The sequence below is a fragment of the Lissotriton helveticus genome, chromosome 8 (genome assembly GCF_964261635.1).
Source record: "Lissotriton helveticus chromosome 8, aLisHel1.1, whole genome shotgun sequence".
Taxonomy (NCBI): domain Eukaryota; kingdom Metazoa; phylum Chordata; class Amphibia; order Caudata; family Salamandridae; genus Lissotriton; species Lissotriton helveticus.
Window position 1 is genome coordinate 1,219,868,771 of NC_136069.1, and position 12,501 is coordinate 1,219,881,271.

General features: G+C 47.3%; 1 protein-coding gene across 14 annotated transcripts in view; it reads left to right on the forward strand.

Moving 5' to 3' along the window:
- Positions 1 to 12,501, forward strand: part of LOC144773261 (uncharacterized) — a 7,170,044-nt gene that overhangs the window by 1,524,979 nt on the left and 5,632,564 nt on the right. For all 14 annotated transcript variants that reach the window (XM_078658159.1, XM_078658161.1, XM_078658167.1 and 11 more), the window contains exon 12: positions 4,573 to 4,607. In XM_078658159.1, the coding sequence (XP_078514285.1) occupies positions 4,573 to 4,607 (35 nt within the window). The remainder of the gene's footprint in view (positions 1 to 4,572; positions 4,608 to 12,501) is intronic.

Sequence of the window (12,501 nt, forward strand, 5' to 3'; positions counted from 1 at the left end):
CCACAACATCAACTTGCCCGGGGGTGGGGAGGGTCCAGCCGCGCCGCACCTTCGCCGGCGATCGGTGGCTCGGCGTGTCCAAGATCAACACAGTCTAATAGCTAGGATCTGCCCTGGGGGTGCCGCTGCTTCTGAAGGAGCTCGATGCGGATCAAAATGGCGGTCTCCCGCCTATCGCCACTCTCGGCGGTGCCCCCGTATCTGCACACTAAGCGGTGTCCTCCTGCAGGGGGGGAGGGGCGCACAGGTTCTCTTGGTCCGGAATGGTTGGGGGGCCAGCAGCCCTTACCTCCGCTCTCCCGCAGGGTCGCAGGGATGCGATCTCCGCCGGCTCGTCACTGAGCACAGCCACTCTCCGCCTCCTCACGCGGGTGCTTCCCCAGTCGTTCCTCCACCTCCGCAAGGCTCCGCTCCGGGCGAAGAGTGTTGGTTGTCCCCAGGGGGGTCGGTGCCTCCGCAACCGGCCAGTTCAGCTACGGCAGGCCGCGGTCCGCCCCCAGGAGAGAGGCCCCGCCAGCGCCGATCTCCGCGCCCACGATTTGGCAGGGTCCCGGTCGCCGCGGTTCACGCCACAGCGGGCGCCACGTGCACGGGGTCTGTGGAGCCTGGGTAGACCTCCCGCAGAGTTCGGGAATCAGGATAAATCGCTGGTGTTTGGGGCTTACGACGGAGCTAGCTCAAAACTCGACCGCCATGTTCGGCTTGTGGCCACGCCCCCGACCATTAACTTTTAGTAGACATTCTGTCCGGTTTCAAGATCAAAAAAGTCTACAGCCAGACTGGCTAGGTTGTCCACCAAACTTCTGGAATTCAACTTTACTGTACTTCACATAGCCGGTGGCAAGAATGTCAAAGCGGACTTTCTATCCAGACTCCATGTAGACAATCCCCATACCGCTACTGATATTCCTGATGATATTGAGGAGTGTAATATTGCCAATGTGGATGACACTGTCATTTGTCCTGACCTGTCACTTTGGCAAGACGCTCTTTCCAATGATTTCACCTCGAGGCAGGTAATGGATTTTGTTGTTAAAGGGTGGCCCAAAGAGGGATCTCTTCCCATTGAATTACAGCCTTAATGGAAATTTTCTAACGGACTCTCCATCGAGAATGGTTTGCTGGTCAGGGATAGCAAACTCTTTCCCCTTGACGTTTTTAGGGTGAGGATAATGGAAACAGCCAACTCTGGTCACTTGAGAATGAATGCCACCAAGTGCAGAATCAGAAATGATTTCTGGTGGCCCAGCATGGATCGGGACATTGATCATTTGGTCAAGAATTGTGTACAATGTTGTTATAGTGACAAGCATCTCACAACCAGCTCCACCATTCCCAAACCTCTTCCGTGTCCAGCAAGGGTTTGGCAAAGAGTCTCTGTTGATTTCCTTGGTCCTTTTCATGTTTTGCCCAACTGCATGAGGTATTTCATTGTACTTATTTACCATCTCTCCAGGTGGGTGGATGTAAGAGGCGTCTCTGATTCCAATTCCAAAGCTGTTCTCTGTTTCCTGCAAGTCTTTTTTTCCAGAGAGGGTGTCCCGGAGGAGCTATTAACTGACAATGGTGCCCAATTCACATCTGCCTCTGTGCAAGAATTTCTGGCCAAACTGGGAGTGAAACATCTATGCACCCCTCTATATCACCCCAATCTATTGGTAAAGTTGAGAGGTTTAATAGGGGCCTGGATTAATGTGTGCAGAATACTCTTCATAGTCAGTGTGATTGTGAGATGTCTGTACAAAATATGATTTGGGCGTATAGGACCACTCCACATTCTGTTTCAGGTGCCATTTTTTTTGAATTAATGAGAGGCAGAAAAGTTTCCTCTTCTTTGTGCCCCTTTTGGAAACTCAATGTTTCAATGATCATTGTTCTGTTCCCTCTGAAGCCTTTAAGGCTAAGATTGCCTCTGACAATTCCAATCGTCTTAGATATGATAAACTCTTTCTATCTGGAAAAAGAAGAGTGATTAGCTTCACCGTTGTTCAGGGTTAAAGAGTCCTTGTTACTGCAAAAAGGAGCTTCAAAATTCAAACAACTTCACAACATTGCTGAAATTAAGGGCCATGCTGTTTGCTTTGCCATTGGTCAGTGGTGGAGTATTTCCCACCTTGCCAAGGTTATACAGTCTGGCAATGTATATGGTTCACAATCATCGCTTTCTTCTGGTGTCAATTTACAGAGCAGTTGTAGGATTAGAAGAGTTCTAAGCAAACTTTGTGACTAATTACTGTTTGTTTTTGCATATTTTTTTTCTTTTTTTTTTCTTACTGTTTATTAAGGGGGTAGATATGTGATTCTATGTATTACTGAATATGGTATTTTCTGTGTATCCCTCTTGCATTATTTATAGTATAGTATGGAATGTTGGGATTGTTCTGTCCCTCTACTTAGTATTATACTGTTCTAGAATGTATGGGAGCAGTGGTTTAGAACATCAGCTTCAGTTGGTGCGGATCCACTGGGTCCATTTGACCTGCTTACCTGTTACTGGAATAAAGCTTCCTGAACTATCCTTCCTGTGGTGGGCTACATCTTTACATGTCATGCAGCACAGTTTCACAGCACTGAGAGCAAAGTAATCAGTTCAACGGTCTCTGAATCATTTTTTAAAAAACAGCACGTTTATACTACTCTACGGTTGCCTTAAGCATAATCCTTCCACAATGCCACGCGCTGAAAATGTCATTGACGGTGAAGTAAGTGGAGGGAATATTGCTATGTCAATACTTTGAGCTGGTTCACACTTTCTTGTGTTTACACCCTGCACAATCAGCGCTGAAACTAAGAGGCGTTATCATAACGCTGGAGGTGCTCAAAGTAAAATTTCCTCAGCCCGCACTGACATTGAGTTGCAAAGCTGCTTACAAGCCGTTTATTAACAGTTCACTATTGCTGTGATTGTCGCACTGCTCATGGTGAATTTTAATCGCTATAGTGCTGATTGTCTCCTTAGAATTTAGTTGATATGTTGCATACTCTTGTAAGTGCTAAATGAAGAGCTAAACAGAATAGCAATGGGTATAATTATTTTGAGCTCTGAAGCCGGTTGGAGAATTCCTTTAAAAGTCAGCGGCTTCTCCTGATATCGTAGGCAAAATTTCAAAATAGCTGGCAGCACGATGACTCACCCTAGTTTGTAGAATTCTTCATGAGTATTTACCATCAGCCTCTCTAAATTATGAGGACAGACTTGCTGTGATGGAACCGTTTTCTCTCACACTCTTCGGGTTGAGATGAAAACTGCAAGCTCTTGAGTGAGTACATCAAATAGGGGGTGATGGTGTCGCTGTCCGCTCACAGGCACTCGTCTTTGTTATAACTCAAGAAGGTCACATGGTTCTTAGTAAGTTTATTAACACACTATCAGCTCCTGAGTCAGAGATCTAGTACCAGTTGGAATGTTAACAGAATCCTTAAGCTTCACCTTCAGCTGTAAATAACATCCCATTGTGATGGACAGGGGAAGGAGCGATGAGGAGAACAGAGGATGAGGGAAAAGAGAAAGGACTAACTATACACTAGTATATCCCTAGGGTCGAGTTTACAACATCACCCTGCTCTCGTGCCCCCATTGAATGCATAATGAGGAACACACTTACAGCTACTGGTCAGGCTAAAGGCACTCATAATCATTCCTGAATTATATTATCAAACCATCACCCCGACCTTGCCTCCCTTACCATGGTCTCTTTACATGTTTGACTGACACTGTAGACAGTCACAGATTCTCTCAGTTTCTATATAGGAAGGCATTTTCTCTATTACAAAACAAAATGTTTTGGAATCAAAATAGGGAGGCCGGGCTGGGACTGCAGATGACATGGGGCTGGGACTGCAGATGACATGGTCATGCACGGAAACCTGCGTATGTGAAATATAAGTACAGTCTCAAATTAAGCACCACAAACTTTCTGGCCTGTGAATTGAGGAAGGCAGACCAAAATATGGCCTGGCATGTCCTTGCCCACCTTCCACGTAGCAAAAGCAGTGATTTATCTGGTATAACCGAAATGTGACCTTACTGCCTCTGCAGTGTCACTGTGGGAACTAACACTGGAGAATTGCAGTAACACATTAGTAACTTGATTGTACGATCTGTAGGAAATATACTTCTTCCGTACAATCCCAAAGCCCAGTCCACAGAAGGAAAGTAGCCAAAGCATGCACTTTGGTACGTTATGCCGTTCTCCATGACTTACTTGCAGGATTAGATTCTCGCTAGTATCTGTCTGCTGCCCTGGTTAACCTCCATTCCGCTAGTGTCGTGTAATGTGACATACTTTCCATTCTCGTTGATGGTATACAAGGCCTATTTTCACCCAAATGCATTTTAAGGAGTTAAACATTAACTATCTATGATTGGTGATATTTATTAAATACACAATTAAACATTTTGAGGAAACTTTGAGGAAAGTAAACAATTACAGGAACAAACATTTTTGTTGAGTAAGATTATAATAATACATGTTTCAACACAATTCAAAAACCGTGTTTATATTGTGATTTGTTTAATAATGTATTTGGCATGTTTTAAATTATTTGTTTTCCTTATTTTTTTAATTTCAGAAACTCGTCCTGCCGAGATCCCTAAGGAAAGCAAGGTATTCAGACTAATACTAATATACCGTAAAATGTTCTCACCTATGGTAAAATTTGATTGAAATCCCAACGCAGTTCCCTTACATGGGAAATTCTTCAACTTTCCGCTTATTTGTTACTAGCTGTACCCTGCCACTCGATGCTGTGGCTCAGTCTGGTTAAATGGAAGAAAAAGAAAAGAGTAAGCGCACGTTTCTAATATGTTTAATTTCACAATGCTTGTGGGTACACAATATGTTCTTATGACTATTTTCTGTATGCGTTCCTTGTAGTTGTTGCGCAGCAAGCAAATCAATAGGGTCTGTTCAGTCTTTCCATTAAAAACAAGCGCGTATTATACACACGTGTATTTGAATCCAACGTTGTGTATATATAAACATGTGCTAATGTTGCAAAGTGAACCAACTCCTCCCCCCTCCCTCCACCCACTTCCCGGTCTGCCATCCTGTCACCAACTGTCCATCCTGATATAGGTAGACTATTGTCTCTATGCTTCCTTTCTTAATGTTACAAAGTGAATCCAACGTTGTGTCAAAAATTAATCGGTGAAGAACTTTCGGAGATTTAAGATTTTGAACAAACGAACATTGAAATTTGTATGTGTCTGTTCGGCTTTCGATGAAAAACACGCGGGTATTAGACACACGCGTATTGCAATCCAACGTTGTGCATATAAAAACACGCCCGTATTCGAAACCAACGTTGTATCAAAATTTCAAAGCAATCGGTGAAGAAATTTCGGAGATTTGCGATTTTAAACAAACAAACATTTACATTTTTATTTATATAGATTCTTAGCTTTCACATTATCATTACCTGTCACCCCCAATGCAGATAAGTTAGCCAAAATGTCCATCCGCATGGCTGTTTGCCCCTGGTGGCATCTTGTAACCAGCAACTCAGTTTGAGCAATCAACGCATGACACTCTTCATTGTCAGTGGCGTAACGAAACTTGAGGGGGCAACCCTGCAAACTACATGAAGGGGGCCCTTCACCCATTCTCCGTGCCAGTCTAGAGCTCTCAGGCCAGCGACCCGCCATACTGTAGGGGATGCTGGGCTACTGTTACGCCACTGTCACCAATACAGACTTTATAAGTAACACTGGATGGTGGACTTAAAGGTTGGGGTTAGTCATTATAGGTGGTGGTCTATTCATTACAAGGTCCCTGCCATCAGTAGGCCGGGAAAGTTTGCCCAATTTTAGGTGGGTTCCTGATGCAGACTCCTGTCATGATATTCAACATCGGGCCCACTCATCGTTCAGTTTTGACAAAAGTGCATCCACTGCTCCTTCTCGTTTCCATTTTAAAACATTAGACAATGCGACAATGCGGTATTTCAAAAGCAGATGTAACTATAAAGAGCAAATTTTGATAATACATTTTTATTAGCAGACAATAACAATCTTAAGAGGAATTGCATAGCTTCATACACACTTTGACCCCAATTCCATCACAGTCTCTCTCTCTCTCAGTAAGTCAGTCTCTCTCTTTCAGTCAGCCAGTCTCTCTCTATATCTCTCTCTGTCAGTCAGTCTATCTCTCTCTGTCAGTCAGTCTCTCTCTCTCAGTCTCTATCTCTCTCTTTCTGTCAGTCTCTCTCTGTCAGTCAGTCAGTCTCTTTCTCAGTCAGTCTCTCTCAGTTTTTCAGTCTCTCTCTCTCTTGGTCAGTCAGTCTCTCTCAGTCAGTCAGTCTCTCTCTGAGTCAGTCTCTCCCTTTCTGTCAGTCTCTCCCTTTCTGTCAGTCAGTCTCTCAGATAATCTCTCTCTCTCTCTCTGTCAGTCTCTCTCACCAGTCAGTCTCTCTCTCTCAGTTAGTAAGTCTCTCTCTCTCTCTGTCAGTCAGTTTCAGTCAGTCTTTCTCAGTCTCTCTCTCTCTCTGTGTCAGTCTCTCAGTCAGTCTCTCTCAGTCAGTCAGTCTCTCTCACAGTCAATCCGTCTCTCTCTCTCTCTCTCTCTGTCGGTCAGTCAGTCTCCTCCTCTCTCTCAGTCTCTCTCTCTCTCTGTCAGTCAGTCTCTCTCTCTGTCAGTCAGTTTCTCTCAACCTCAGTCAGTCTCTGTCAGTCAGTCAGTCTCTCTCTCGGTCAGTCAGTCTCACTCTTTCTCAATCAGCCTCTCTCTCTCTCTCTCTCTCTCTCTCTCTCTCTCTCTCTCTATCTCTCTCTCTGTCAGTCTCTCTCTCAGTCAGCCAGTCTCTCTCTCTCTCAGTCAGTCTTTCAGCCAGTCAGTCTCTTGGTCAGTCAGAGTCAGTCAGGCAGTCTCTCTACTCTCTCTCCACTCTCTCTCTCTACTCTCTCTCTACTCTCTCTACACTCTCTCTACTCTCTCTCTCGCTCTCCACTTTCTCTCTCGCTCTACTCTGTCCACTCTATCTCCACTGTCTCACTCTTTCTCCACTTTCTCTCTCTCTACTCTCTCTCCGCTGTCTCTCTCTCCACTGTCTCTCTCTCAACTCTCTCTCTCCAACCTCTCCACTTTCTCCACTCTCTCTGTTTCTACTCTCTCTCTCCACTTTCTCTCTCTACTCTCCCTCCACTCTCTCTCCACGGTCTCTCTTTCCACTCTCTCTCTCTACCCTCTCTCCACTCTCTCTCTCCACTCTCTCTCCACTGTCTCTCTCTCCACTGTCTCTCTCCACTCTCTCTCTCCACTCTCTCTCTCTACTCTTCACTCTCTCTCCACTCTCTCTCTCCACTCTCTCTCTCCACTCTCTCTCTCCACTCTCTCTCCACGCTCTCTCTCCACTCTCTCTCCACTCTCTCTCCACTCTTTCTCCCACCCACTCTCTACTCTCTCTCTCCACTCTCTCTCTCCACTCTCTCTCTACTTTCTCTCTCCACTCTCTCTCCACTGTCTCTTCCTCCACTCTCTCTCTCCACTCTCTCTCCTCCTCGTCCTCTTTCCACTCTCTCTCTCTCCACTGTCTCTCTCAACTCTCTCTCTCTCTCTATCCACTGTCTCTGTCCACTCTCTCTTCTCTTTCTCTCCACTCTCTCTTTCTCTACTCTCTACTCTTTCTCTCTACTCTCTCTCTCTCTACTCTCTCTCTCTCTCTCCACTTTCTCTCTCTCTACTCTCTCTCCACTCTCTCTCTCTCCACTGTCTCTCTCCACTCTCTCTCTCTCCACTCCTTCTCCACTCTCTCTCTCCTCTCTCTCCACTCTCTTTCTCTCTATTCTATCTCTCTCTACTCTCTCTCCACTCTCTCTCTCTTCACTGTCTCCCTCCACTCTCTCTCTACTCTTTGTCCACTCTCTGTCCACTCTTGACTGTCTCTTCACTGTCTCTCTCTCCACTGTCTCTCTCTCCTCTCTCCCTCTCTCTACTCTCTCTCCACTCTCTCTCCACTCTCTCCGCTCTCTCTCTACTCTCTCTCCAATCTCTCTCTCTCTCCTCTCTCTCTCTCTCCTCTCTCTCCACTCTCTCTCCACTCTCTCTCTCTCTGTACTCTCTCTCCACTCTCTCTCACTCCACTCTCTCTCTACTCTCGCTCCACTCTCTCTCTCTCCACTCTCTCTCTACTCTCTCTCCACTTTCTCTCCACTCTCTCTCTACTCTCTCTTCACTGTCTCTCTCCACTCTCTCTCCACTCTCCCTCTACTGTCTCCCTCCACTCTCTTTCGACTCTCTCTCCTCTGTCTCTCTCTCCACTCTCTCTCCACTGTCTCTCCACTCTCTCTCTCTCTCCACTGTCTCTCTCCACTGTCTCTCTCCACTCTCCACTCTCTCTCTCCACTCTCTCTCCACTCTCTCTCTATTCTCTCTCCACTCTCTGTCTCCAATCTCTCCACTCTCTCTCTCTCTCCAATCTCTCCACTCTCTCTCTCCACTCTCCCTCTCCACTCTCGCCATTCTCTCCTCTCTCTCTCCCTCTCCACTCTCTCTACCTACTCTTCACTCTCTCTCCACTCTCTCTCCACTCTCTCTCTCCACTCTCTCTCTCCACTCTCTCTCCACGCTCTCTCTCCACTCTCGCTCCACTCTCTTTCTCCTACCCACTCTCTACTCTCTCTCCACTCTCTCCACTTTCTCTCTCCACTCTCTCTCCACTGTCTTTCCCTCCACTCTCTCTCTCCACTCTCTCTCTCTCCTCCTCCTCTCTCTCTCCACTCTCCCTCTCTCCACTGTCTCTCTCCGCTCTCTCTCTCTCTATCCACTGTCTCTGTCCACTCTTTCTTCTCTTTCTCTCCACTCTCTCTTTCTCTACTCTTTCTCTCTACTCTCTCTCTCTCCACTCTCTCTCACTCCACTCTCTCCACTTTCTCTCTCTCTACTCTCTCTCCACTCTCTCTCTCCACTGTCTCTCTCTCCACTGTCTCCCTCCACTCTCTATCTACTCTTTGTCCACTCTCTGTCCACTCTCTCGCCACTGTCTCTTCACTGTCTCTCTCTCCACTGTCTCTCTCTCCTCTCTCCCTCTCTCTACTCTCTCTCTCCACTCTCTCTCTCCGCTCTCTCTCTACTCTCTCTCCAATCTCTCTCTCCTCTCTCTCTCTCCACTCTCTCTCCACTCTCTCTCCACTCTCTCTCTCTCTCTGTACTCTCTCTCCACTCTCTCTCTCCACTCTCTCTCTCCACTCTCTCTCTACTCTCTCTCCACTCTCTCTCCATTCTCTCTCTCTCCACTCTCTCTCTACTCTCTCTCTACTCTCTCTCTCTCCACTCTCTCTCTCCACTCTTTCGCCACTCTCTCTCTCCACTGTCTCTCCACTGTCTCTCTCCACTGTCTCTCTCTCTACTCTCTCTCCATTCTCTCTCTCCACTCTCTCCCCCCACTCTCTCTCCACTGTCTCCCTCCACTCTCTCTCTCCCCTCTCTCTCCACTCTCGCTCCACTGTCTCCCTCCACTCTCTCTCTACTCTCTGTCCACTCTCTGTCCACTCTCTCACCACTGTCTCTTCACTGTCTCTCTCTCCACTGTCTCTCTCTCCTCTCTCCCTCTCTACTCTCTCTCCACTCTCTCTCTCCGCGCTCTCTCTACTCTCTCTCCAATCTCTCTCACCTCTCTCTCTCCACTCTCTCTCCACTCTCTCTCCACTCTCTCTCTGTACTCTCTCCACTCTCTCTCACTCCACTCTCTCTCCACTCTCTCTCCCCTCTCTCTCTCTCCACTCTCTCTCTACTCTCTCTCCACTCTCTCTCTCTCCACTCTCTCTCTACTCTCTCTCCACTGTCTCTCTCCACTCTCTCTCCACTCTCTCCACTCTCCCTCTACTGTCTCCCTCCACTCTCTTTCGACTCTCTCTCTCCACTCTCTCTCCACTGTCTCTCCACTGTCTCTCTCTCCTCTCTCTCTCCACTGTCTCTCTCCACTGTCTCTCTCTCCTCTCTCCCTCTCTCTACTCTCTCTCTCCACTCTCTCTCTCCGCTCTCTACTCTCTCTCAAATCTCTCTCTCTCCTCTCTCTCTCTGTACTCTCTCGCCACTCTCTCTCTCCACTCTCTCTCTCCACTCTCTCTCTACTCTCTCTCCACTCTCTCTCTCCACTCTCTCTCTACTCTCTCTCCACTCTCTCTCTCTCTCCACTCTCTCTCTCTCTCCACTCTCTCTCCACTCTCTCTCTACTCTCTCTCCACTCTCTCTCTCCACTCTCTCGCCACTCTCTCCACTGTCTCTCCACTGTCTCTCTCCACTCTCTCTCTCTCTACTCTCTCTCCATTCTCTCTCTATCTCTACTCTCTCCCCCACTCTCTCTCCACTGTCTCCCTCCACTCTCTCTCTCCACTCTCTCTCCACTGTCTCTCGCCACGCTCACTCCACTCTCTCCACTCTCCCTCTACTGTCTCCCTCCACTCTCTTTCGACTTTCTCTCCACTGTCTCTCTCTCCACTCTCTCTCCACTGTCTCTCCACTGTCTCTCTCCACTGTCTCTCTCCACTCTCTCTCTCTCCACTCTCTCTACTCTCTCTCTACTCTCTCTCCACTCTCTCTCTCTCTCCAATCTCTCCACTCTCTCTCTCCACTCTCCCTCTCCACTCTCTCTCTCCATTCTCTCCTCTCTCTCTCCCTCTCCACTCTCTCTCTTCACTCTCTCTCCACTGTCTCTCACTAAGTAGTGTGAGTTCTAACAGGAGTGCTTATCTGAGGGAACCATTTTGCTGCCTCGTTCCATTACCCTAGAGAATGCTGTCTCTGGGGCTCCTAGCCCCATTCTTGTCCTTGTCCCTTCTCAGAGTAGCTGGGCCCTGTGGAGAATGACGTCTCTGGGGCACCCTCCCCCATCCTTGTCCTCTCTCATCTTAGAGGCTGTGCCCTGTGGGGAATTCTGTCTCTGGGGTCCCAACACCCATCCTTTTTCCTGGCCTGGCACGCTCTGACTGAAGAGAAACAATGTAAGTTGTTACATTGTTTCTCTTCAGTCCTGGATCAGCGAGGAGCTCAGAGCAGGCTGCAGACTGCAGCTGCCTGAGAGAAATCCACTCACAGCTCTCTACCGATGAGCTGAGGGGGCCCCCTTCATGTACTGACAACTGGTGGCCCATCCGCACAGCGGGGGCTGTGGGGGTGTTTGTTACACCCCTATTCATTTTCCTTTTGTCAGACCGCATTTGCGGTGCCACGAAGCAAGCAGGGCTACTGAACCCTCAACCATGCGCATCGAGTATTGCCTCTGATGTTGAGGGATACATCAGGTTGTGGCTCTGCAAACTGGGCTAGGCACAGTCCCTTTTGATAGACACTTCTAAACACAGATTCCTCACCTTTTGATTACCTCCTGGTGTCAGACTGGATCCGGAAACCCTTGCATAGCAATATTCTCCAGCACCAACAGGTGGCATTGAGCCACGTCATGGTTGCTCACTTTGCTTTGTCTCATGCTGTTGTGACGTTGCTTCCTGTTAAATATGTGTCACCTGCTCGCGCCAGCGTCAGTTCCTTTCTTTCTGCACCATCTGGTGCAAATCTGGAGCTTCAACTATCGGTCAACTTTTTTTGTGCTAAATTTATACTCGAAATTGCTTTTTGTGTCCTGAATGTCACCGAACCCATTGGGTATTACACGATTTATGACTTGTAACCGACAGATGTTTGTGGTGCCATGGTTTGGGCCAAGGACAGGCGAAGGAAACGTAGGTGAACGCACTTCACCGGCTAATGGCCAAGAGAAGGAACACCCCACTATGCCTGATTCTTATGAGTCACACACATTCAAAGCACAAGTTATAGGCTAAAAGAAACCAGGGATATTTGGTCTGACGTATACTTTAAGGACCACAGACACGTGAGTAAAAGGCTTGCGCGCCGAAAAAAGGAGACCAAGAACAATGTCCTAGAAGTAATAATGGGACACGCATAATCAGCATTAGGTCCTGACGAAGGTATAGACCCAGTAGGGCATGAAAAGCTGAAACACGTTGACCATTATTAATTGATGTCACAATTACTTTTGTATGATGCTACGGTTAATTCACACTTCCTAGAATATCATCTTTCTTTTAATCTTACACCTGCGCCTTCTACTCATATTAAAAGAATTTTGGAAGATACAGGAGGTAGTTTTAGACATTATTAGACAGATTCCACGAGTATTTTTGCTCGAGAGGAGGCGGGTCTCACCTAGGGAAGTGAGTACCTAGGTGCGAAAGCCTAGGATGATGCCACCCAAACAACAATACCACAGTGGTGATTGATATACGCCACTTATGGCTAAGTTTTGTTGAGGGTTTCGGAAAAAGATTGTTTATGCCTCGATCCTCCCAGATCAGCAGGATTTACTCCCCTTTGATGGAGAATATTATGGCACATGGAAGAAAAGTGATATTCTACCCTTCTATCTCCCCTCCACCCCCTCTCCCCTCCACCCCTTCCCATTTGATTTGAATGCCTTGGTGTGGGCCACCTCTCAAATTCATGTTTCTTGTATGCCAAAATGAACAAATATGCACACCAAGAA